This window comes from Selaginella moellendorffii, unplaced genomic scaffold (assembly GCF_000143415.4).
Source record: "Selaginella moellendorffii unplaced genomic scaffold, v1.0 SELMOscaffold_8, whole genome shotgun sequence".
Classification (NCBI taxonomy): domain Eukaryota; kingdom Viridiplantae; phylum Streptophyta; class Lycopodiopsida; order Selaginellales; family Selaginellaceae; genus Selaginella; species Selaginella moellendorffii.
The window spans coordinates 192,469-216,407 of NW_003314269.1; the positions used below are offsets into that span (position 1 = coordinate 192,469).

The following is a 23,939-nucleotide window of genomic DNA, read 5'->3' on the forward strand; positions in this document are numbered from 1 at the left end:
GTTGGGTAGGCCTAATCCCGGGTTTAGGCTTTGCTCCATCCATCCATGCTTTTCTTTTGCTTCCGTGGAGAGATGCCCGGGAGCTGTCGGTGAATGTGGTGTGCTTGTATCGCAAATCTCCGTCCAGCCCCGAGATCGCGCGCGCTGCTCGCGGCATCGATGCGAGAATCTCGCGGCGCGCAGGAAATCCAAGCCATAGGGTAAACCAAGGGGCTTGCATTCCCCGATCTGGAGCGCCTCCCGGGACCTCGGCTCCAAGGGGCGATGGGCGCTCGCGGCGTGGATTTCAAGTGGTAAGTGCTGCTTACTCTTTCTCGCGCATTCGCTCACCGCAGAGAGAACTATTTCTCGCAGGTTCGATGGATTTTTCTTGTCAATGCTCGCCACCAGCGTGTATCCTTATCGGCTTTTAGCTCGACTTTGTGTTTTCCTCTTCTCTTGTGGATGGATTCCTTGACAGTAGATGATTGATCTCCACAGGATCGTAGTGTCTATCAACTGGGATAGATATCACGCGTGCATGTATCCTCTTCACATCTGGATCGTGGTAAGCTTTGCAAGATTAGCTAGCGAGCTTGTAGCTTTTCCTCATAGATCTTGTTTCCTTTTTCTCGTTCTAGGTGGACTATGCTACTGTTTTTGTGTTCCGGATTCTCATGTTTGTGGACAACGGCATAGCGTCAAAGATGGGCCCGTAAGTGCTTTCACTGTGGAACACCGAATCTTTTTTTTATCTTTCTGATAGGCTTTGTGTGTGTGTGTGTGTGTGCGCAGTGATGCAAGCCCCCAGCAGCGGCTGTTGCTCTTCCAGGCTAGAGTTTTGGTGTTGTCCTGCCTTGCGTTTTTCATGTATCCGTTTCTCTGGGCGTGGACTGTCATCGGGAGCTTGTGGTTTACAAATGCAAGGCAATGCGTAAGTGTTTGGCATTGCTGTTTCATATGTTTCGAGTTGAAGAACACCTCTTTCTTGTTTGTTTTAGCTTCCAGAAGAAGGGCAGAAATGGGGATTCCTTATCTGGTTACTTTTCAGCTATTGCGGCTTGATTTCAATCGCATGCATGTCCGCCAGCAAGGTAAACTACTAGTTTGCTTTCTGATTCAAAGAGTGCAAGTAACTCTTTATTTCCTTCAGTGGTTGATGCGACGACAGTCTCATTTGCAACTTGTTCCTCAAGGATCTGCCATCTCGGAATTGGAGGTACTTCGCATTCTTTCTCTGTTCGTCTTTTACGTTTGTTGGACATGCAGGTGCTGGCGGAGCTGATCAGGGTTCCAGATTGGACTCTACGTTCGTCCATTCCCGTGCAAGAGCAGCGAACTGCTCATGACACCATTGCCTTTCCCGGTCTAACGCTCACTCCCGCGCAGGTGAGTTTTCTTATTCACTGGAATGCCTTTCGGTGTTAATCTCGTGCTGTAGAGAGAAGCAGTGGAGAGCTTGATCCAGCAGCTCCCAAAGTTCCAGCTCAAGCGTGTCCCTACCGAGTGCTCGTCGTGTTCCATATGCTTAGAGGACTTCACTGTTGGAACTGAGGTACTTCGACTTTTGTCGTTACTCCTTTTGCGAATAAGCTTCATCCAGGTGCGAGGACTTCCTTGCGCGCACAACTTTCATGTGGATTGCATCGATGAGTGGCTACGCCTCAACGTAAAATGCCCGCAGTGCCGGTGCTCGGTTTTCCCAGAGGCTGATCTTATGGTGGTTCTCAACCAGCAAGCCGAGCAAGAAGTTCGCCGTGTCATGGTCAGGCTTCACGACATGTTGAGCACCGCTCCTCCCGGTGCCAGTGACGACCCGGCTCAAAGCCAAAGCAGCGGAGACTCTCAAGGCTCTTCTCTTCAAGGGAGAAGCCATAGCTCGGAGCTCACTATCGTGGTAGACAGGCCGGTAAATCCTCCAAGAGGTTAGCAGCTCCATTTTCTTCTAGTAGAGCAGCGAGATAATCTATAAGTTTTTGGAAGATGCAGCAAGAACAAAACTTGGGCTTCGCATCTCAGGTATAAGAAGTAATGTACAGAGTTTCATTAAAAATATGTTTTTGGAAACATGCCTACGAACTAGAGGTTTTGAAGTCCTTTGTATTGTCAGCGTTTGTTTCTTTTTTGACGCTGTGCTTCCCGTGAGCGATTTCTTGGAGGATTTCTAGAGTTGTCCTGTAAGTCTGTTGGATTGGGATTGTCACTCGAAAGATAGACAAACGTAAGAATTTACTCACCCAGTCGAGGTGCTGGACTGTGATTCCAGCAGCGGTTTTGTTATTATACATGCCACCGAGCAACTGTGAAATAGAGATGGATAGAAGATCAGAGAGAAATGCATTGGAAACACTAAATACCTTTGTCACAGTCTCGAGAAACATTCCAGGCCGGACGGGAAGCACCATCTTCATTTTCTTCACTTTAACGTTTTTCTGGAGTCTCACGCGTTTCGAAAAGCGATGAAAGAAAGAGCACCAAAAGTTCTACCTCATCGCCTTCTTGTGACTCCTCCATTTCAACGTCCGCGCCTTCGTCCCTCCCCCGCATTACATTCTCGAGCTTCTCGCGTAGAAGAGGCCCTGGTCTTACTGCGACCAACTTCGAGATGAAGTTTACCTGGGACCATGAACGTTTCTTAGGAAAGGAAAACGAAAGTAATCCACTACCTCGGGTGCGGGCAAGCTTTTAAGTCCCGGCTTGTTTCGCTCGTCGAGAATACCTCCGCCGAGCATATCGTGTGCTTCTTCTCTGATGAGAATGAGCTTTGCCAGTAGCTTTCGGTCATTCACTTTCGGTTTCTCCTCCATGTCCTGTAGAAGAAAGAGATCACGTTTAGCTCCAAAGGTGAAAGACAAAGGCTGGGTGAGAGAGACACGTTGATGAGGTCGTTGGCTTGATTGGCAATGTGGAGAAGATTTCCTTCAGGGATGGTCACCGTGCCTCCACCGGAAGCAGAGTGAATGCCTCCACCGCCAGCAGCAGAACGTAAGATTTGACGTCGATGCTCTTTGTCGGGAGTGTGGCTAAGCATGCTCACGATTTGTAGCTGAAAACCCAACTTAGAGTCGGAGCTAAAAAGAAGATCTGATAGCGTACCACCGGCGATGCCTTTTCTGTGAGTTGAGCCAACGTCGTCTCTTTGATGACATCCAAAAGCTGTTTTTTCTGGAAGAAGAAAAGCATATAGTCAGCATCAATCGTCACAAAACATAAAACTTCGGCTTTTCGATGGAGCACGACAAGGTGATGTCAATCAGTCAGTCAGTCTCAATCAATCGATCAATCACCTGATGAAAACTGCAAAGGAGGAAGAGAAGCTTAACGCAGCAACCTTGTCATCTTTGTCTTTGCTGGCTTGAGCGATCATCAAGTCCAACGCCATCATGAAGCTGCCATCGAGATGCTCCAGTCTTTGGCCGATGCACGCCAGTGCTGCCATCTGAATGGCCGTGTCCTCGGATTCTTTGTCCAGGCTAGTAACATCGTCCAACTGGAAAGAACAAACTTGAAAAAATCAAAAGAAAACAATGGCAAAACTTGTACCACTTCTATCATGGACTCCAAAATGCTTACGACTTCTTCCCCTCCGTGAAGCAAAGCTTGGTACGATTTGTAGTCCCAAGGCTGATTCTCATTGTAGCTGGGATCCCACTCTCCAAGCAAATCATCAGCGACATCGTCCTGAGCAGCAGCCGACGTCGATACTGAATTTCGCAAAACTCTACGAATTAAGAAACCTCATCAGATCAACAAAAGCTATACCTGTGAAAAACTTGTTACTACATTCTCACTTACCGACTATCAGATGCCTTGGAAAAACTAACAACAGGCCTGTAAAAGAAACTTAGAAGTATACTTCTCAAGAGTTACCTCCTCTGTAAGAGCTTAGAAAAATCAAAACTAGTCCTGCAAACGAAAGGAACAAATTAGGACTTCAAAAAACCAAGAAAGAATGTAGAAGAAACCTGAAGAAGGAGAGAAATCAATCAATAGGAAGAAGCAAGCCTACACAAATATCGAAGAGAAATCTAAAACACGAAAGAGCTCAAAGCTCAAAGAAAAAATCTGAAAGAGAGAATGCGGGTAAGCTCATAAATCTATCAAGCTAGAAATCAAGGACGATGTAGTGAGCAAGAAGATAGAATTAGAGTCATACCTTGGAGGAGGAAGACGCTGGATAGAGTGTATTGGAAGCGCAAGGTCCATCTAGGACGAAGCAAAGCCCTAGCAAAACCCAGTGGTGCCCTATTTAGCCCTATTTCAAAGATGGCGCCACCGGGAGCGCCTTCCTCCTCGCCCTCCTCCTCCTCCTCCTCTTCCTCCTCCGCCTCCACTGCCACTGCTGGATCGGGATCGGGTTCGGCGACGGCGCCTACGCAATCGCGCATCCTCAAGTTCGTGCCGTGGCAGAGCTCCGTCACGGCTGATTTCTGGCATGGTCTTGCGAATCTCAAGCTCGATGTTCTTCGTCTCGACCGGCGGCCGCTCCAGATCCAAGGTAATCCCCGTAATATCTAGGAATTTCTGTGTGCTGAAGCTGCGGCAATGTAGGATTCTTCGCTCCGTGTAGCCATCCCAGGATTTCTAAGCCATTGCAGCTGACCTACGAGTCGCTGTCGCTGGAGCTCGGCACGGAGAGTCCTGCGAGCGATCGAAATCGATGCCCTGCGCCAGGAACACTATACAATACCAATACGAGTGATGAGTTCAATTCCATAGACAGGGATGCTTTGATGAACGAGGAGACTGCAAAGGTATTTTTCTTTGATTGCTTGCTAAGCTCTCACTAAATTTTCTTCTTTGCTTAAAGGTGTGGGACGATATCTGCTCGGGTCGGGCAGAGGAAGACTCCAACCTTCTAAATCGGTTCTTCGTCATCTGCTATGCCGATTTGAAGGAATGGCGATTCAAGTATTGGTTTTCTTTCCCGGCATTACAGTTTACTCAAGCTGTGAAGCACACCATGTTCCAGCCGGCCTCGGATTATTTTACTGCTGAAGAGGTAACTTGTTTTTCATGTCTTTGCTGTTCCTGTACTAATGTGGTCAGTTTGCACAGTCCTTGCGAGTTGTTTCGGCTTGTACGGCCTGGAGAACGTCTCCATTGACAACATGTAAGCTTCTGGGATTGTTTTGGTTTTCTGAAAAGAAAAATTGTACAACAGGTCTCTCGTTTTTTCTCCTGCACCTTTCATGTGATGGTGTCACGGTTAGGCCTTTGAGTGACTGGGAAAAATGCCAAGGAAGTGGAAAGGTATTGTTTTGCTTTCTAGTTTTTTATGAGCGTGCTCCTTTTCTCAGACGTGGAGGTTTTCAGATTCTACTGGGCTTTTATGATCCTTCACATTTGCCAACGAATCCCGGATGGCCTGTCAGGAATTTGCTTGTTCTAGCCGCTGTCCGGTGGGGCTTAAAGAATGTGGATATCTTGTGTTGGCGTGAGCTACAAGGACGAACTGACTTAAGACATTGTTTTGTCACGTCAGCTACCTTTGAAGAATTCGGTGGTATGTTTTTTTCTTGCTTTCCTAGACAAGGTAAGCTACTAACTAGAGTCCTTCCAGAAAATACGAACGCCGTGCCTAAAGCAGCTGGATGGGAACCTTCTGCGCGATCAGTTGATCTTTCTTCCTTAATGAATCCTGATATGTACGTACTATTTTACCATGGCTTTCTTTAGATTTGTAATTTACAGGCTCGCGAAGTCAGCGGCTGACTTGAATCTTAAGCTTATGAAATGGCGCAGTCTTCCGTCCTTAAATCTCTTGCTACTGTCCAAGACGAAATGTTTGCTTCTTGGTGCTGGTACACTTGGGTGTGAAGTTGCTTTGAGGCTTCTGGTAAGTCTCCTCTGTAATTCATCGTACGCCTTCAGTAACTCTTATGTCACCAGGCTTGGGGTATTCGCGACATAACTTTTGTAGACTATGGCAAAGTTGGATACTCGAATCCATTGCGGCAACCTTTATACCAGATCAAAGATTGTGGCCGTTCAAAAGTTGAAGCTGCTCAAGAAGCTCTAAAGACAAAATGTGTCGATGTGGTACTGCAATATCTGTGTTGTTTACTTGGTGTAAATCTTTTGATCCTTTTGCTTTTGCAGAGGGCGCAAGGGCATCAAATATCAATACCAATGGCTGGACATAGCGTGAGCGGGAATCAGGTTGAAGAAACCTTTGATAACTTCACTAAGCTGCAAACCTTGATAGAGGAACATGACGTTATTTTCCTTTTAACCGATACAAGGGAAAGTCGCTGGCTTCCAACTATTTTGTGTGCAGCGGCTGAGCAATCTAAGGTATCTTTGTTTACCTCATTCTCGATTATGATTCTAACCGCCACCATGGCAGATAGTTATAAATGCTGCACTTGGCTTCGACTCCTTCGTCGTCATGCGGCATGGAGAAGGACCTTTCAATTCCACGCAAGACGGGCGACTTGGATGCTATTTCTGCACTGATGTCGTAGCACCTACTGATGTAAGTTTGTGCTATTTTGTCTCTGCCTTTGATTCCTTGGTTTCTTGTAGTCGACTGTCAACCGAACGCTCGATCAGCAATGCACAGTGAGTCGTCCTGCGCTAGCTCCTATTGCCGGTGCGCTAGCTGTAGAGATGGCGGTGGTTGTAATGCACCATCCACTTGGGTGAGCTGTTTTCAGCATTGTATTTAATTGCTGACTCTACTATACCACAGGCCAGCTGCTCCCGCTGATCAAGCGGTTTCTGTGACGACGAGCATCGACCAGCCCATGGGAATACTGCCCCACCAGATTAGAGGCTTTCTCGCACACTACGCACAACTCGTCGTTTCCGGGATCGCTTTCGATGGCTGCACTGCTTGCTCGCCAAAGGTAGCACCACCGTTTCTCTTTTTCTCTTTCTCTGACACCATGGTATTTAGATCGTCTCGGAGTTCAAAGCAAGAGGCTTCGCTTTTATCCTAGAGGCCTTGAATTCCCCAAACTATCTGGAGGATGTTGCTGGCCTGACTGACCTTTTGCACGCAACGAACTCAATGTCCCTGGATTGGGACGGTGAGGGGGACTCGGATTTAGGTGTCCCTGACATGGCCTAGCGCACGTTTCTTTTGCCAAAGTGGCTTTATACAAGGTAAAAAGCTGGTAGTTGTGCGCACCGGTGCCTAGAAGATATTTTTTTTCCCACTTTTACAACCTCGTGTTTATCCTGACAAGCGAGATCGTCTAGAGGTATTTCGTTCCTTTCAATACATTTTTTATACGTCTCTTTCGTACAAGATTCGTCTGCAGTGCGCCGACTGCGTGTCCGGTAGCCCATTCCTATCTGATTTCCGAGCTAAGCAACGATTTCTATTTCAACTGAACTGTTCATTTTTTGGACCTCAGAGAGGAGCCCGCTTCACCGGCAGAATCTTCCGAGCTAGAACTTTTCAATGGTGGTAATGGCCGAGGTTCTCATGTACGGCATAAGGCAGCTGCGGATGTTGGTCATGTTTCCTCCTATTAGAGGCTCCAGCGGCAGCTTCTCGCAAGTGCACACTTCGATCATGAAGCCATCCGGGTCGTGAAAGAATATCTGCTCCACTTCGATGCCAGCTTCCTCGACGACTCTTCTCACAAATGCGGATCCGGCTTCTACCAGTTTCTTCTCCACCAGATCGATATCCTCGCACTGCGAGAGCAGGAATTTTCGTTTTTATCGCACAAACTCAAAACTTCTTTTTGCGGCTCTCACCTGGAAGGAGATGTGATCAGCTCGGGTGTTGATCTGGTCCGACTTGTTGGTGGTGTAAGTGATGCCGGGCTCTCTCTGCAGAAGATGAATTCCGATGCCGTAATTATACAGCCTTGAGTCGAAGCCGAAGATCAAAGAGGAAACAGCAAAAGACAAAAAAAACAAAGCGGTGAGCACCATATTTCCAATTCTATTCTCTGCTCTTTCTGCTCACCATGCTCCTTCGAAATTCAATGCTCCAGGGCGCTTGACGGGGATGAAGCCCAGCACGTTGACATAGAAATCCATCGACTCCTGGACATTGCTGCAGTTTCGAGATATGTGATTCAGCGACGCGAGCGGCAGCGGAGTCGACTGCCACTTTTTGTAAGCCATTTGCTTCGTTACAATTTGCCTTCTCTCTTGTAGTGCGATATGCTAACTTCTCTCTCTCTCTCTCTCTCTCTCTCTCTCTCTCGCTGCTAGAAGCGACACGAACGAGCGCAAAACCAACAAAGAAGGCAGAAACGTAGCGTAACGAACGGGAAGAGCGTGAGAACGAGAACTAGAGCTTCGTGCTATGTGTGGGATAAGCCGTGGGGGACTCTGCCGCTTAAGAAGGCTGCTGCCACGCAGCAGTGACGCGTCGCCAGGTCACTGGGCACATGGTCTGACATGGCAATGCTCGACGCGCCACGTACCGACGGATGGCATCTCCAAAAGTGACGAGGTCTGGACAGATTCGGTCTCGCACTAAGCGCTAATTTGTTGGGTTGTTTTCTCTATAGGCGTGTGCTCAGCTGGTGGTGGATGGAGAAGCCACTGAAAAAAAAAACTATCCACTCTCGAAACTACAAATTTTTGCTTTGTGTCATTCAGTGTATGATCAATAAGAGGTATGTGATTCTATGAAATCTCTCACAGGAAAAAGAAACGTTATTATTGTCTTGCAGAAAACTAGGCCAGTGCATCGAAGTCGAGTTACAAGCAACTTGCCTGTGAAATCATTTTCCTTGACTAAAGATACAAACAACGAATCGGGGATGGATTATAATAATTTACGAGGTTCATGCATCTAAGGCCACTGCTCACATTGCGTTGGAGCTTATACCAAAGACAGGAGTCTTTGGATCAAACAGCGTGGCAGCTTTTGGTCTTGGCTCGGTCCGGGACTACAACAAGACAAAAGGCCACGAGTTTCACGGGCTAAGGAGAACAATGCCACTGGCTTGGTTTTGAGAATTTCTCCTGCCACGGCAGATAGGAGAATGAAAAGCTGTGCCAACACTAAATACGAGGGTAAAGGGAATTTCACTACGCTACGCTACTCAAATTCCGCGTGCTTGGAGTGATGACTCTGGTGATTGTAACGTTTGAAGAAAACTTTGGCAATACCGGCGAGATAGCTTAGAATTGTATGGTAGCGTTTGCTTGTGTCCTAAAGCTTGATTTTAAGTGTTTTGCAAATCTGAACTAGACATAGATAGTCATTTATTTTTAAATTAAAACTATTCACTCAATGCATATCTTATTAACTATTATCACATAGTGCATGATTTGAAGTGCCAGATTGCCACCAAACATCATTTGGAAACTTCATTCTATAAGCTACAAAATTACAATCATCCTGCAAGGTATAAAATGTAAAAGTAACACAACTTGGTTGATTTATACAATAAATATTGTTAGCCCATATAACATTATTTGAATATGAATATATTACAAAGTTACCATCGTTTTGAAGTTTAGCATAACAATTCACAATATTTTTAACCATTGGAGTTTCCCATATCTTATTCCTTTTAGAGTAAATAACTAAATTACATCTAGATTCTAGTATTAATATATGTTTTGAATTTGGAGATACTAAAAAATTTCCTCTATATAGAAATTGACTTCTTAAATCTCCACTTTCAAGAGTAGTTTGAGAAATATCACAATCATATAGTGATTTTGTTTTAAAATTATATAATAAAATTGGGGGTCTTGATGGACCTAATGCCATAGCATAATGTATTTGATAGTTTCTTGAAGTTATTTTTGCTGAGTTTGCACCTTTAAGAATCAAATGGCCTTGATTATCTGTAATTAATGAATTGAATGACATTCTTAAACTTCTTCCAATCATAACTTTAGTATAAGTGGTTTTTCCTATTTTACAAATATTATTACGCTTTGATTTTTCAAATCTTTTAATTCTAACACAAACAATTCCTCTAGAAGTTTCAACTCTACATACATCTTCATATGTTATTGGATAAAATTCATCAAGATCAATATTTCTTACAAGTGTATAAAAGCCATTAATTACAGTATTAACATCTTGCTCATTTAAGAAATATTCTTCTTCAGTACTTCCCCATTCATATTTAATTGAGTAAATATGTACTAAATATGAATAACTTAGAATTAAAACAGTTACAGTTTTAATTTTAAACATTTTATTTAAATTTTTCTGAAATAATTAAAACTAAAGTTCTTATATAAAGAAAAATATAGTTAATATCGTCCTATCGTATATATCTGTAAAGAAAAAACTTTTATTATTTTTAGCTTCTGGTAGTGCTTTTAGCTTTAGGTTGTGTAATTTTTGTTTTGTTTGAAGCTCATTTATAACATAATTAAAGAATTGGTAATATGAATGGGTTGGAATTATATTATCCATTAAACTACAACATTAAATATTTTTTTATTTCATAATTTAATTTTGTATAAATTCTTAAATATATACAGTCCAATCTTTGTTTTAATTTATTTAATAGATAATTTAGTGACTTCAAATCGAATGACACATGTTCTTGAAATGGTAGCTTGGGCAATCTTTAATAAATATTGGAACAACCTAAGGTATTAAAGGTGTACTTAGAGGACAAGTCAGCATTCTCATATGGCAGAAAGATAATAAATACTAGAATAATAATCAAAATAAAACTTAACTATGCTCAAGATTTTTCATATGTCCATAATACTACTTCTAGGTAAAGTTAATTAAGAAAACTGACACTGGCAAAAACGAGGCAATACAAATATTGATCATTAAAAGGTCATGAGGGCCCTTGATAATCATCTTCTTCCTTTTTCTCCTTCTTTTTCTCCTCTCTCTAATTCTATTATAGGTTGTAATGACCTAGAATGTCATGATTATTGTAAACAGTGATAATATGGGGAGATCAAGAAAATGACATCATCAAAGGGATTTATATAAATAAAGGATTTTGGCAACAATGTAGTGAAAGGTAATTCAATAAAGCTCATTATCAGGCCCTTATGAACAATAAGTATTAGTTAGTTTTTATCTTCATCAATTTCTTTTTTGTTTAAGTGATTACAAAGAAGTTCAGGTCTAGACCAGTTCACTTGTTGTTGGTGTCATTTTAACTGAATTCCTAGGTGGTGTCATTGACATGTTGTGGCTTTTTTAGTCTAATTTCATCATATAGAAAGTTTAATACTCTAGTGCCATCAAACTTGACTTATTACCTAATACCTATCTGTGGGTGATAAACTGTGCTGAATTTCAACTTGGTGCGATACTGTTCCAGAAGAGTTTTCCAAAACCTACTAGTGAAGATGAATGCTGTCGCCATACTCTTTGCTGAGCTTTTCAAACAGTGTTGGGGTTACTTATTTGGCATTATTTTGTTAGAGGTTATATCTTGGATGAAAAATACTTATTTGTTTGCTGATTAGTTTTTATCCTGTTATCTAGTGGAAATGTTAAAAATATTCTTATAGTATTATTGTTTTCTGGTTGAGATTATCTTTTTGGTTTGCTTAAGTGGGTGGTAGTGGATATACCTAGAATATTTTTGGATATTGTAGAATATTCTATCAGCTAATTGTTGTTATTCATTTGGATTAATCATGTATTTATAATTTATAAACTTTCCTAAACACTTCCTAGTATATTCTAGTTTATTCTACCATCTAACTTTTAATATTCAATAAGATTATTGTTGTGTTTATAAATTATCAACATATTTATAATATAATTTTTTATTAATTAAATTAATAAATAGGAATAACACTAATACTAAGCAAACCAAACATTGCTACATGCAATGCATAGCAAATGTTTTTAGCATAGTGTTGATAATTAAACCATTCATGCTCCATAAGCATCAACATAATTTATGATGTTGGGTGTGTTAAGAGTTATTCAATGTTCTTTTGCTATGAGTTCTGTTTTCCTTTTTGTGTTGGTTGAATTTGTCTTTAATTTCTTAGGCCATATGTTATTGTCTTCATTTATGTCTTTATTCTCTATAGTAATAAACATACAAGTATACATATGTGTTCTTAGAATGGGATAAGGCTAGCATGAGGAACCAATCTATCTTTTAAAGATGTAAAAACACTTCAAAATTTAGACAACTCAATTAACTTTGTTAGAAATATATATCACAATATATAAAATTGTTTACAATCCACTTATGCCCAACTAAGAAACATGAGAGTCTATTTACATGAATGCAATGTTCCTCCCCCTCTTTAGTCCCTTAATCTTACTCATTTTTTCAGAGGTGGTCCACCCTACTACAAATGGCCTCTAAGCATGGAGAAACACACAAATCTAAAAGAACAAGAACACTTATATTACCTAATTTTACTTCTTACAAGCTTGCTAAGATTTAGAATGGCAATCCACGATAGTGTTGGCATGTTTGATAAATAGACTAACTTCCCACGTAGCTGGGCATGACAAGCAAATAAGGACATGTTTAAGATTCAGCATTATTCAACTAATTGCCAGGATCAACTTAACAGAAGCATCTTAAACTTACTATCAGAACTGGACAGACAGAAGAAACGTTCGGATTCTTTGCAAAAGCTCTGCCTTGACATCATCTGGAACCAAAGCTGAAACAAAAACGGAGAGTATGATTTACAAAACCAAAGAACTCGGACGTGTTACCTCGTCCTTTAGGAGTGATAGCCCGGACAAGCTCGTCAATTGTTACGTTTGATCTTCCTCTCTTCCGAGTGAATGCTCTGTAAGAGGGAAAGAGAATGGACAAGAGGAAAAGGGACTGGGAAATCTACCGGCACTGTGCTTTTAATTCGTCTTTCCATCCACACTCGATCAATCTCTCTCGCAAAAGATCCTTGAGCTTCTCCTTTTCCCCGCTCTCGACGAGCTACTTTCGCTGTTCTTATTAAAAGAGAAAAGGAGGACAATTCCTTCTACCTTAAGATTGATCGCTTCCTGCAGCGACGGCTCGTCGCGCTTGTGCAGATCTTCGCCGGGACGATGGAGCGAAGCTCTCCTGCATTCCAATTCCATGCCATTACAGGATCAATCCCACAAAACAGAGCAAACAAACGCGCCATACATTTTTGCCCACAAACCCTATTTTACTTTAAAAAGAGGGCTGCAAAAGCCCTAAAATCTCGTGATGCGTCCAAGAAAAATGTGCGATTTGATCAAGGAGAAAATGGATGCCATGTGAAGATAGGTTTTAGATGAGATTACAAAATATATGTATCCAAAATCATTTGAGAAAAAAATATTGCTGGCAAATTTTAGTGTGATTAGTCAAACTATATTTTACTCCTGGGCTAGCCCTAAAATCTCGTGATGGGGGAGGCGCGGCGGCCGAATCTCCTCGTCACTGGCACGCCCGGCACCGGCAAGACGTCCTTCTCGTCTCTCCTCGCCGAGGCGACGGGATTGGCGCATATAAATGTGGGCGATTTGATCAAGGAGAAGAAGCTCTACGATGGATGGGACGAGATTCTCGAATGCCACATTCTCGACGAGGATCTGGTAGGCAAAATACTAGGGGGACTTGTGAAGATAGATTCTCTCTTTGTGTTTTGTAGCTCCTGGATGAGCTCGAGGCGAGGATGGCCGAGGGCGGGAAGATTGTGGATTACCACTGCTGTTCCTTTTTCCCCGAGAGCTGGTTTGATGCGGTCGTTGTGCTCCAGACCAACAATTCCGTGCTCTACGATCGTCTTACTTCCAGGTAGCTAAGCTTCTAGTTTTGCTCCTTTCCCTCGAAGCCTTAGATATTGGTTCTCTTATCTCGATCTTCTTTTCTACTCCCAAGTTTTTGTGATTTTGATCGGAACTTCTCCAGAGCTTAGAGTTTTCTCTTTCGACTTTGTCAAACAGCTTCTCTCGTATTTTAATTGCAGAGGATACTCCGGGAAGAAGCTTGAGAACAACTTGGAGTGTGAGATCTTCCAAGTTCTCCTCGAGGAAGCCAGAGAGAGCTATTCTCCAGACATCATCCGTGCCATGCCCAGCGACACAATTCAAGACATGAACAACAACGTGGAGATCGTCCAGCAGTGGCTACAAGCTCGAACGCCATCGCTCTAGCTAACTACTAGCTACCAGGTCTGGATGGATAGTTAGGTGGTAGTCAGTTAAGCTCGCTACGTGGTCAGTCGCGAGTGGTTGCAGGGCCTTGGTTAGGCTAAGAGTGTCATACGGTTAGGAAGAGTGACAGTTCTAGGCAGTCGGCAACTAGAAAGATAGCGAGAGAGTTACACAGTGAAGTTCCAGGGAAAGCAGCGAAGAAGTTTGTAAAGCTCGAGAGCTCGATCAATGAGCATGGCCGAGGAGGGCAGTGCGAGCAAGTATGTGCGGCTTCAAGGATTCCATGGCAAGTACTTGTGGGCCGAGGACGACTTTGTGACGGTCTCTCAAGACAGAGATGGGACGAGTACGATGGCTTCGCTGTGGAGAGTCGAGCAAGTCGGGCACAGCCAGCGCCTGAGGCTCAAGAGCTGCTACGATTGCTACCTCACTGCGTCGGACATTCCTTGCCTGGGGGGAGCTACAGGGAAGAAAGTGCTGCAAACGAGGCCGTCGAAGCTGGACTGCGCGGTCGAGTGGGAGCTTGTCGTGGTGGACGAGATTACTGTGAAGCTGAGAGTGGAGCACAGTGGAAACTTTCTTCAGGCCAACAGCTGCTTGCCGCCGTGGAGGAGCTCTGTGACACACGATTGCTTCTGTCCGGAGTGGAGCTTGTGGAAAGTCGAGGTTGTGGACTCGCCTCCATCGAAACTCCAGGTAGAGAAAAACTCTTCTCGCTTTGATCCTTGCTCTTGGACAGGTTTCTTCGCTGCCGAAAATGCCGCCGCTCTACGACGGACGCATCGTCTTCTACATGGTGGCCGAGGCGGAGTCGGAGGTGAGCGACGCGTCGCACTGGCACTACGTGTTCTTCCGGGGCCGGAGCCCGGACAAGCTCGCAAAGAAGCTCCGCAAGGAGATCGACGTGGTGGACGACAAGAGCTTCGCGGTTTGTATCCGGCACCCGGCCAACAGTAGCAAGCTCTATCCGCTCCACTTGGAACTGCCTCCAGGTACCTCTCCCATTTATCTCGTTGTTCTCAAGTCGTCATCTTCGTCCTCGAGATCTCTAAGGTCCGGTTAATCCTTTCCGAGTATTTATAGCGGAGGGTTTTCTTTGTCTCTTCAAGGAAAGAAGTTCTTGCAAAGTGATGGGCTGGTTCATGGATCTTCTCGTTTGTGTGGCCGTGGCGTGCGTTTGCGCTTGCTGTGCCAAGGGGTGGAGCAAAGAACACCATCACGGTGATCATCACCATCACAGTGACCACCACCACCACCACCACTGAGGAGAAAAAGGACGAAGACGATCTTAATAATGTTTAATTATGACTAGTTAATGTCATTAGCATCGATCCAGGGATTAGCACGGATACCGTCGATCCTCATCCACGGCCCCCTGTGCTTATAAATTCCTCTTGCCCTTATTTTCCAGAAGCTTGTGCCCTAATCCTCCGCGACGACGAGGAGGGCGAGAGAGCGCCTCTATCGAAGGCGCGCGGCGTGAGATCTCTCCCTGATTCTCGAGGTGAGCCAGCCGCTAGCAGCAACGCTACCAGCGCCAGCGCCAGGCGCGCGCGCGAGCGAGGATGCAGAAGACGGTGTGCCCGGATTGCCGGCGCGAGGTGGACATCGTCGTGGATCATGCCGCGGGGGATACGGTGTGCATGGAGTGCGGCCTGGTGCTAGAGGCGCATTTCATCGACGAGAGCTCCGAGTGGCGGACCTTTTCGGACGATTCCGGCTCCAATGACCCCGTTCGTGTCGGTGGCCCTTCGAATCCCCTTCTCACGGATGGGGGCCTTTCTACCACCATCTCCAGGGGGAATGGTTCGCAGGGCGACTATGCCGCCCTCGGCAAGTGGCAAAACCATGGAACCAACCCCGACCGGGCGCTCCTCCTCGCTTTCAAGACGATAGGCACCATGGCTGATCGGTAAAACTTGCTTTTTTAGCTCGGACAATCTCTTGACTGGAAGTTTTGTGTTTTGTTTTGCAGCTTGGGATTGGTATCCACAATTAAGGTGTGATTTTGTTTGAGATCTTTTGCGTTTGCCTGCCTGTTTGAGAAAGTACCCGAGTCGTGTTGTTGTTGTGTTGCTGCGAGTTTTTTGGTCTTTGTCCTAGTCTTTGGAGACTAGCCGTTTCTTTCCGGGCTCACGCACAGAACGTCCTTGTTATGAAGGATCGTGCTGATGAGATTTACAAAAAAGTGGAGGATATGAAATCCATAAGGGGACGGAGTCAGGATGCTATCTTGGCTGCTTGCTTATACATTGCTTGTAGACAAGAGGATAAACCGCGAACGTTCAAAGGTATGGTGTGCTCTTTTTTTCCTCTTGTTCTTTGCCATTGACGGGGCTTTTGTTTCCGCAGAAATTCACTCTGTTGCCAATGGTGCCACGAAAAAGGAGATTGGACGGGCCACAAATTTTATTGTCAAGCGTCTGGAGGAAGAGATGGGAAAATCGATGTCCATGGGTTCCATTCACGCTGGCGACTTTTTGGTAAGCATCAAAAGCTCGTTATGCTGACGATGGACGTTTACACTCCTTGTTGCAGAGGCGTTTTTGCTCGCACTTGGGAATGACCAACCAAGCCGTGCGAGCAGCAACCGATACAGTGAAGAAGGTGGAGGAGCTCGACATAAGGTAGATGGCATTTTGGATCAAGTTTTGGATTCAGTCATTCTTGCAGGAAGAGTCCGATTTCGATCGCTGCCGCTGCGATTTACATGATATCTCAGGTATCGGAGGACAAGAAGCCTCTAAAAGGTAACGTTTCTCGCTTTGTCTTGGTGGTCGTCACATTGCTTCTTTCCGACTACAGAGATATCGCGAGTGGCTGGCGTGGCCGAGGCTACGATCAAGAATTCCTTCAACTATTTGCGGCCCCATGCCACACGCCTGGTGCCCGATTGGTACTGCAAGCCGGAAGATGTCAAGCGCTTCCTCGCACAGTGACGAGCACAGACAAGAGCCTGCACGACACTCTTCCTCCAAACGAGCAAAGGCTGCTGCTGTGAGAATAAACCGATTGTTCTCGGGTTGGAAAAGGAAGACCTTTGCGTGCTGCCAAACTATTACATTCTCAGTTCACCGCCAACTATCTATGTATGAATGGATTGAGTCTTTAAAGAGCAATACAGCTTTGACTATTTTGTTCTAGGCTTTATAGTCAGCGTAGTGAGACTATGTTGACTTTTTGAAAAGAGTAGTACCAACGCTGACTTGATCTTCCGACTTTGTAGTCAACAACGTTGACTTTATTTTGAGAAGAGATAGTTGACTTATCTTATTTTGAGAACATTAGTCAATGGGATGGTCAACAGGGTAGAACAAAAAATGGGGGAAGAGAAGATCCACTTTGATACACTCCTACTTAGTAGCCGCGTTGCTGCTGGTACTCCCTCCGCTTGTTTGGATCCCTTAACACCTCGTACGCCTCGGTGATCCTCACAAAGTTGGCCTTGGCTTTAGCCTTGTTCCCGGGATCCTGGTGCCTGTCGGGGTGGTGCTTGAGCGCCAGCGCCCGGAACGCCGCCTTGATCTCGCTCTCGGACGCGCCGGGCTGGAGACCCAGCCTCGCGTAGTAGCCCTTTGGATCCGGATTGCTGCCGCCACCACCATAGCCAGAAGAAGGCTCCTCCTGCCTCTGGCGAGAGTAATCCGATCGCCGGTATCTAGTCTGCTCTTCGTAAAACCTGCGCTGCCTCGCCTCCTCCCGCCTTGTCTGCTGCTTCCGCGCGAGCTCCTCCCACATCTCGTAAGCGTTCACGTACTCCTGGCCCCAGTCCCTCCAGACGTGCTGCGCGCTCTCTCTTACTCGCCACCACTCTCGAAACCGGAGCACCAGAACCGGGAAGAGCAACGCCACGGTACTGGCGATGGTCGCCGCCACCACGCACGCTCCCAGCGGCACGGAGCCGGACATGTGGTACGCCATCGCCGCGCAGGCCATGCCGCCACCGATTGCCGCCAGCGGTGCGTGGTAGAGCCTCTGGCCACCGACAGCGGAGCTTCTCGCGCCGTGGACGAACGTCCGCACCATCTCGGTGAAGTAGGAGCTCTCGAAGATGTAGACGGGTACGTAGATGGGTGCCACCAGCACGCTGTCCATCAGGAAGTCGAGGTTGATCCCTCTCGCGTCCCAAGACCCCGGGAAGATCCTGAGCAGGAAGTCGCGAGCGTTGGCCTGAGCTTGACGGTACACAGCCGTCTTGGCCAAGTCCAGAGCTGCCTGTGCGTTCATCCGGAACTCCTCCAGTCCTCTCACTCCGTCTGGACCCTCCACCATCTCGGGAGTCAGCCTGGTTGCACCGCTGAAACAGCCGACGCATCTCAGCCCGTTGACATAGGCCCTGCGGTACTCGTAGGAAGCGTATATCTGCATGTCGAGGTCCTCGTTGGGATCATGCCTGCGTTCCCAGGAGGGTCTCTCATTCTTCGAGAAGTAGACGAGCTGCCACGATGTGTAAGTCTCCATCCTCTTCGTGGCGAAGTTGTACCTGTGCTTGAGGTAGCCGATTTGAGCGCTGTCGATGGCCACCTTGGCCACGGAGCACACTGCCCAGAATGGTAGAAACCTCTCCTTGACGCTCGGGGACAGCGACGGGACGTAGGAGATGACGGAGCTGTGGTAGGCGTCGTAGTCTGACCTTGCATCTTCTCGGGAGCGAGTGAAGGGCACGGCACGGAGATGCTCCACCGACGGGCCAGCGCTGGAAGAGATCGATCGCCGGAGCTTCTTGCCTGCGCAAACCGCCCTAATCAGAAACATTCCTTTGAGCGAAAGTTTTTTTTTCTTACCCGGCTCTCACTCGACTTTGGGTCTTTTAATTTTCAGCTTGAAACCACCTTCTCCAGGCCTCTGAAGAAAGAAAACCATGAGAAGATCACAAGCAAAGCTTCGATCATACCTTGGTAGCAGTAACTTGTGGTTGTGGTGGTGGTGTACTCGTTGCTGATGAAGCTTGCACCGGCGGAGCTGACATGTTTGCGTCGCTTATTTCCTGCTTCACTTTGAGGAGAATGCTGGGTTGGCGAACGGCGGTCTCGCTTTCGTTTACTTGGCTGGCAGGAACAACCGCAACGTCAGAGCCGGGCGATTGATTCTCGTTCTTAGGCTGCTGCTCTGTTCCCTCGCGCTTGTGCCTGTCCTTGTCCTTCTTGTGTTTCTTATCCTTGTGCTTCTTTTCTTTCTTCTCCTTTCGATCTTTCTTGTCCTTCTTCTCTTTCTTCTCCTTCTTCTTCTCCTTCTTGTCTTTCCTGTCCTTGTCTTTCTTCTCCTTCCTCTCCTCCTTTTGAGAAGCCTCAGCTACTTGTTCGTCTACAGCTTCGTTTCTCGCAACTGGTGCTTCCGGAACAGGATTTACGTCGATGACTTCGATGAGATCCTTGAACTGCGAGCTGCCAAGACTGTCGTCAATGTCCATCTTCTCTGGACCGACAAGCACCGAAGCTTCGGCCGCCTGGCTGCTCGAGCTCGAAGGCTTCGCTGCCTGCGGTTGATCTATCGTACTTGACTTGGCGCTCTTCACACTTTCAGGAGCAGTAGTCGGAGAAGGCAATTTGAGTAGAGCGTCCGCATTTTGGAAGGTACTGGATTTTAGCCGCAAAGTCAATTTTCCAGCTTTCTGTTGTTCTGGTTCCTTCTTCGCGGCCTGGATCACACGCACCTTAAGCTTTGAAACATCAACATCATCTTTCTTTCCCGTGGGTGATAATAATACGGGTCCTTTTGGTGGGAGCCTACTCACTCGTAGCAACGTTGCAGGCCTGCAATAGACGTCAGCAGTGTAGCACAATTCAACGGGTGAGAAATGCTTACTTTCCCGCGAGAACTTGCAAGATAGAGAAAATATAATGCCTCAACTTGTGATTCACGGCACATTGTTCACTTTCAAAAAACTCCAGGAGCGACGAGACAGTCGAAGAATCCACAGACGACGTTGACGCATGCTTCCGTAGACAGATACGTAAAGCGTAAGACATCACCTTGCATTGAACTGAAAGTCGACAGCATTAGCACGACAATTCACATGAAGATGGAAGCTGACCTCTTGCACATGGATCTTCTCTGACAAAATCAAGGGCGACTCGGAGCGACGAATTTAGACTTTCCGACTGGAACTTCATGTCCAACTGTGCTTGCAAAGCTGCAACCCTCACTTGCCAGGGTGTTGTTAGCACTTTGAAAGGAGACAACAGCGTTTCAATAGGTGCCTACAAAATGTTGTGCGGAGTCGTCATCCAAGAATGGACAACAAAAACATACCAGGGAAATGACTGTGTTGAACTTCAAAGCAAGGCGAGTTAAAGTCTGAATGCAACTTCGAGTTAATATACAATTGTAGCTCGGCATTAGTCTGTGTACGTGGGTAAGAAAACCAGGACGACGAGCATTCAATCATACCTATCATACTGAAAATACCGATCAATCTGCTTCAAAATTCTTGCGAATTTTGGAATGCTCTGTAACAAGCAAGTCAAGCTAAAACAAGATAGAAAATAAAAAAGAAGCTGAGCTTACCTGTTGACTGATTTCTAGTTCGCCTACTGATTCAATAACAGACGAAAGCCAGAAAGAATCCGAATAAGCATTTCCACTGTTGTCGTTGTGCTGGAATAGATAACAACTCCATGATGTTAAAATTCTAGTGACATCCAGGTAGCAACCTTGAGAATATTAAGAATGAATTCAACGGCTTCTGGTGGACTCTTCCCTTGATTACCACGAACGGTTCCAACTGCCGGAGGGATTGCCTATACGAAAGACTAGTAAGGCTCAAAGCATATTAGCATGAGATGGTACCTGAAGGACGAAGTATTCGGAAAAATCATGGAAGCTATTGGGTCTGATATAGTTCCATGTTAGAGCACGAACAGAAAACTCAAGTACAAACCTCGGGAGTCCAATTTCCATATCAAAGCATCGGCTTTTGTAATACTTCATGAGGTGTCCAAGTCCCAACCATGATGTCCCCTGGACAAAGAAAAAGTATAGCGGCCGAAAGAAAAGAACTGAACAAACCTCTCCGGCCGTGTTAGCTAGTGCGAAAGCAGCCTCGACCCGGACACGGCAAAATACCTGCATAGCGCCTCCGCTTATAGGCTTCTAGACATGAAAGAAGTTAACAGCTTGCCTTGGGATCAATAAGGCAGCCATTCAGCGCGTTTACTATCGAAAACGACACAGGTAGCTTTTGTAGAGCTGCAATTGCTTGCAACTGTGCCACAGCATCCTTGTCTCTCTCTAGTTGATTAATCTGTCGGAATGCAAAAATAAGAGAAGCTATAGAGAATGCTGAGGTTTACAACTTACCCACATTTGCTCAGGTTGCCAAAGCTGTATCTTCGTTAGGTAGTCCATACCAGGATCAGCACGCAGCCATAACAGCGGAGACTCCACACTGAAAAAATAGAATTAAAGACGAGACATTTCCAAAAAAGCCTCATACCTTGGTTTATCGTCTGCCAAATCATCAATAATTTCCACCTTCCCGGGCTTTTTTGGCCGCTGGGGACGACGATTTGCCATTTTGGAATGGCATGGAATCTCCAAAAGCTGATGCACGTCTCCTGACAGAGATAGATTCGGATGATCATACATGCCGTCGAGTTCGTGTATTTGAATGTTCATCATTCCAGGCCATCCAACGTCAGCGATGGACTTGTTCCCCAGCATCATGACTTCTGGAGCTGTGCAGTCCCGATGAACTGCGAACTCCACAATATTTCTTCTCTTGTTGTACTCAAATCCCATCCTGCACCGCGTGTCAGTACTTACACTTTTAAAAGAAAACAATAACAGACCTTAGCAACGGGCAGCCTTGTGATTCCACCCATCGAGGAAAAAATTCTTTTAAGAATGGACGTTCGAGGTTTCCAATTTTGTTTGCAAAATGCCTGAACTGAAGCCCTTGGAAATAACTGCTAAGGAAGCAAGCTGGGAAAATGGAAAACAAGCACCTCTTTTGTACTGAGTGTTCTCATGTTACGTTCTCCAGCCCTCGATACAATCCTTTGCAGAACCTGTGTATATAGCTCAGCATATTAAGTCATGAAATTTTTTCGCTTAGTACCTTACGAAGAGATTCTGGCCCCATCTGTTTCTCAAGCATCTGAATCACGGTTACCTGTAAAACAACAGAATCAAAAGAGCAAAAAAAGTCATGATAGTCGTACGGCTTTCCATAGCCGGATTTTCCCAAGAAGCCCCAGCTTCTCCGCCCGGAAAACACCAGCAGGAACGGAAGATGGACTAAGAGGTGGAAAACTTTCAACATCTGCGTCAGTTACAGCTTCGATAGCCTAGTGATACATACGCAAAAAGATAAGAATGCATCCCTTCCATTAGAAGAAGCTACCTTGAATTTCCGATATAGTGCCTCGTTATTTCCCAAAAATTTTCTTATGAACAAATGTACAAGAAAGCCGGATATGCCTTCTAAAAGCCATACTGCACAAAAACAAAATTTTCATATGATTTTTTATGGCAAATTTACCATCGCGATCGGTTTCTGGCGTTATAAACACTCCAAACCATTGTTGAGCTAACGCTTGAGAGAGTTTGATTTGAGTTATGATTGCCTTCAAGGAGATGAGAGACATCAGTAACTAAACTACAGAGGCACCATTCTTACCTGGTCAATAACCCGTTCGTCTACAAGTAGATGCGAGCTAAAAACCGCCATTGATGCTCCTACTGATAGAGAGGCAACCGAATGCTCGGAGTCAATAAAAACTTGCTTGTAGGATCCAAAAGGAAATTCAGCACCCAAGTACTCCTCGTATAGACTGCAAATACGGTACAAGTGATGAAACAAAAAAATTAAAAATGATACTACTAACCTGAATAGAGAGTAATAGCAATTTACAGAGCTTTGAAGCTTCGAGGTAAAGCCTGGTGGACACATATGTGACACGTTTGCATTTTGTCGCTCAGGAATAACTTCCAAGGGTGTAGAAACCAGAGTCACAAATGAGGCTGGCGTTGGTACATCCAAGTTGTAGACATATGTCTTCATGTTTCCCTCCTTACTCAGAACCTGTGACAGAAAGTAGTCGATTCAAACACCTCGACAAGATAAAGATGGTACCTGATACAGAAGATTTCCAGCGCTTACTGCAACGTAATCAGACTGTACAGTGAATTCTAAATGGTAGCTGCTGGCGAAAGAGAAATGTAAGAAAAAAAAAAAAAAAAACCTACGAAATAACGCATAGTGTACCTGCATCTGCTCGACATCGAGCCAAGGCAAGGAAACCAATGTTGCACACGATGCGTCTGAAATAAATTCGTGGAGAAGAAAATTTTGCTCTTCGATTTTTCTAGCGCGAAATGAATTTGTACGAGCTTCACCGGCTGTAAGCAATCAAGAAACAAGAAAGTAGTTCAAGCATAGAACTAACAGTTGAAAAAGAGCTTTACCTGCGCTGTGGATAGCTTTGGAACGTCTTGCGACGACCCGTTCTCTTGACACAGATTTTCTGCCTGGGAAGGAGACGCCGCGGACAAGGTGATGAAGAGATCGGGTGAGCTTTCTGCCGCCAAGACAGCCTTGTAGCTGGAATAAGCAGTGGCAGCAGCAGTTTGTAGCGATTGAACGCGAGGGCTGGCCTGCTGAGATGAATTCGGTGTCCTTCGCTTCCTCTCAAACTTCGCAGGGACTCCATCCACAAGAACTTGCAAGATTTCCAGTCCCCCGGAGTGGAACTCCCCCACGCTGTTCCTGGACGCTACGTCCAGCTCCGTGTGCCTGCCCTAGGCTACAATGAGGAAAATCTCCAAGGTTTTTGAGAAAATACCCGACGATTGATTCGTGCTCCATGTCGATCGCGACGCACAGCTTCTGGTGGCGCACGATGACGCCGGCGTCGCCGCCATTCTCCCCAGCGCCATCCGCCACTCCTCCCTGCTTCTGTTTGCGCGGCTTCGCCATGCTAGGGCTCCAAAAACGTGA

The 23,939-nt window shown here is 45.6% G+C and overlaps 10 protein-coding genes and 1 long non-coding RNA gene across 12 annotated transcripts; 6 read left to right on the forward strand and 5 right to left on the reverse strand.

Moving 5' to 3' along the window:
- Positions 1 to 85: 85 nt before the first annotated feature.
- LOC9634393 (E3 ubiquitin-protein ligase SIS3) lies at positions 86 to 2,046 on the forward strand. Its single transcript, XM_002966768.2, has 10 exons — positions 86 to 293; positions 355 to 393; positions 481 to 547; positions 621 to 694; positions 775 to 913; positions 981 to 1,073; positions 1,133 to 1,198; positions 1,249 to 1,368; positions 1,421 to 1,534; positions 1,583 to 2,046. The coding sequence occupies exons 1-10, from the start codon at positions 265 to 267 to the stop codon at positions 1,907 to 1,909; spliced, it is 1,068 nt and encodes a 355-aa protein (XP_002966814.2). The 5' UTR covers positions 86 to 264; the 3' UTR covers positions 1,910 to 2,046.
- Positions 2,004 to 4,225, reverse strand: LOC9634394 (protein PEP-RELATED DEVELOPMENT ARRESTED 1, chloroplastic). The gene is made up of 12 exons (XM_024671664.1): positions 4,136 to 4,225; positions 3,850 to 3,885; positions 3,775 to 3,810; positions 3,523 to 3,700; positions 3,311 to 3,469; positions 3,076 to 3,144; positions 2,855 to 3,025; positions 2,646 to 2,789; positions 2,467 to 2,595; positions 2,337 to 2,411; positions 2,217 to 2,279; positions 2,004 to 2,162 (listed from the first exon to the last, which is right to left on the reverse strand). Exons 1-12 carry the CDS (start codon positions 4,183 to 4,185, stop codon positions 2,052 to 2,054), a joined length of 1,221 nt encoding a protein of 406 aa, XP_024527432.1. The 5' UTR covers positions 4,186 to 4,225; the 3' UTR covers positions 2,004 to 2,051.
- LOC9636123 (ubiquitin-like modifier-activating enzyme atg7) lies at positions 4,214 to 7,222 on the forward strand. The gene is made up of 14 exons (XM_024671663.1): positions 4,214 to 4,477; positions 4,531 to 4,733; positions 4,790 to 4,981; positions 5,038 to 5,092; positions 5,144 to 5,232; positions 5,296 to 5,485; positions 5,543 to 5,627; positions 5,674 to 5,818; positions 5,872 to 6,021; positions 6,082 to 6,276; positions 6,329 to 6,457; positions 6,508 to 6,623; positions 6,674 to 6,830; positions 6,881 to 7,222. Exons 1-14 carry the CDS (start codon positions 4,246 to 4,248, stop codon positions 7,052 to 7,054), a joined length of 2,112 nt encoding a protein of 703 aa, XP_024527431.1. The 5' UTR covers positions 4,214 to 4,245; the 3' UTR covers positions 7,055 to 7,222.
- LOC9634396 (metallothiol transferase FosB) lies at positions 7,183 to 8,246 on the reverse strand. Its single transcript, XM_002967142.2, has 3 exons — positions 7,907 to 8,246; positions 7,693 to 7,804; positions 7,183 to 7,629 (listed from the first exon to the last, which is right to left on the reverse strand). Exons 1-3 carry the CDS (start codon positions 8,065 to 8,067, stop codon positions 7,378 to 7,380), a joined length of 525 nt encoding a protein of 174 aa, XP_002967188.1. The 5' UTR covers positions 8,068 to 8,246; the 3' UTR covers positions 7,183 to 7,377.
- LOC112345283 lies at positions 8,016 to 9,063 on the forward strand. The gene is made up of 4 exons (XR_002991997.1): positions 8,016 to 8,058; positions 8,158 to 8,401; positions 8,460 to 8,567; positions 8,625 to 9,063. It is a non-coding gene; the product is annotated as an uncharacterized LOC112345283 (long non-coding RNA).
- Positions 9,064 to 12,381: 3,318 nt separating this feature from the next.
- Positions 12,382 to 13,068, reverse strand: LOC9636125 (transcription and mRNA export factor ENY2). 2 transcript variants are annotated; one of them, XM_024672293.1, is made up of 5 exons: positions 13,005 to 13,068; positions 12,860 to 12,938; positions 12,715 to 12,809; positions 12,587 to 12,663; positions 12,382 to 12,531 (listed from the first exon to the last, which is right to left on the reverse strand). In XM_024672293.1, coding segments are annotated over exons 1-5 (327 nt in total). In that variant the 5' UTR covers positions 13,007 to 13,068; the 3' UTR covers positions 12,382 to 12,457. The 2 variants fall into 2 exon arrangements, with proteins under 2 accessions (XP_024528061.1, XP_002967190.1); XM_002967144.2 differs by lacking the exon at positions 13,005 to 13,068 and having other exon boundaries at positions 12,860 to 12,998.
- A 174-nt stretch (positions 13,069 to 13,242) lies between these two features.
- On the forward strand, positions 13,243 to 14,302 carry LOC9636126 (adenylate kinase isoenzyme 6 homolog). Its single transcript, XM_002966770.2, has 3 exons — positions 13,243 to 13,438; positions 13,495 to 13,640; positions 13,813 to 14,302. Exons 1-3 carry the CDS (start codon positions 13,250 to 13,252, stop codon positions 13,997 to 13,999), a joined length of 522 nt encoding a protein of 173 aa, XP_002966816.1. The 5' UTR covers positions 13,243 to 13,249; the 3' UTR covers positions 14,000 to 14,302.
- On the forward strand, positions 14,205 to 15,334 carry LOC112345467. The gene is made up of 2 exons (XM_024672291.1): positions 14,205 to 14,695; positions 14,739 to 15,334. The coding sequence occupies exons 1-2, from the start codon at positions 14,228 to 14,230 to the stop codon at positions 15,060 to 15,062; spliced, it is 792 nt and encodes a 263-aa protein (XP_024528059.1). The 5' UTR covers positions 14,205 to 14,227; the 3' UTR covers positions 15,063 to 15,334.
- Positions 15,335 to 15,405: 71 nt separating this feature from the next.
- LOC9634397 (transcription initiation factor IIB) lies at positions 15,406 to 17,140 on the forward strand. Its single transcript, XM_002966771.2, has 7 exons — positions 15,406 to 15,911; positions 15,975 to 15,999; positions 16,161 to 16,290; positions 16,352 to 16,482; positions 16,538 to 16,626; positions 16,673 to 16,749; positions 16,805 to 17,140. Exons 1-7 carry the CDS (start codon positions 15,565 to 15,567, stop codon positions 16,936 to 16,938), a joined length of 933 nt encoding a protein of 310 aa, XP_002966817.1. The 5' UTR covers positions 15,406 to 15,564; the 3' UTR covers positions 16,939 to 17,140.
- Positions 17,141 to 17,356: 216 nt separating this feature from the next.
- LOC112345299 lies at positions 17,357 to 18,754 on the reverse strand. Its single transcript, XM_024671722.1, has one exon. It carries the CDS (start codon positions 18,752 to 18,754, stop codon positions 17,357 to 17,359), a length of 1,398 nt encoding a protein of 465 aa, XP_024527490.1.
- On the reverse strand, positions 18,615 to 23,939 carry LOC9634676 (transcription initiation factor TFIID subunit 2). Its single transcript, XM_024672290.1, has 27 exons — positions 23,785 to 23,939; positions 23,408 to 23,735; positions 23,208 to 23,341; positions 23,076 to 23,145; positions 22,828 to 23,024; positions 22,620 to 22,773; positions 22,482 to 22,566; positions 22,344 to 22,435; positions 22,162 to 22,287; positions 22,059 to 22,112; positions 21,946 to 22,008; positions 21,790 to 21,887; positions 21,435 to 21,740; positions 21,299 to 21,386; positions 21,120 to 21,242; positions 21,008 to 21,064; positions 20,880 to 20,959; positions 20,789 to 20,831; positions 20,653 to 20,739; positions 20,507 to 20,596; positions 20,390 to 20,448; positions 20,252 to 20,342; positions 20,034 to 20,199; positions 19,805 to 19,982; positions 18,894 to 19,752; positions 18,784 to 18,844; positions 18,615 to 18,726 (listed from the first exon to the last, which is right to left on the reverse strand). The coding sequence occupies exons 1-26, from the start codon at positions 23,916 to 23,918 to the stop codon at positions 18,791 to 18,793; spliced, it is 3,816 nt and encodes a 1,271-aa protein (XP_024528058.1). The 5' UTR covers positions 23,919 to 23,939; the 3' UTR covers positions 18,615 to 18,726; positions 18,784 to 18,790.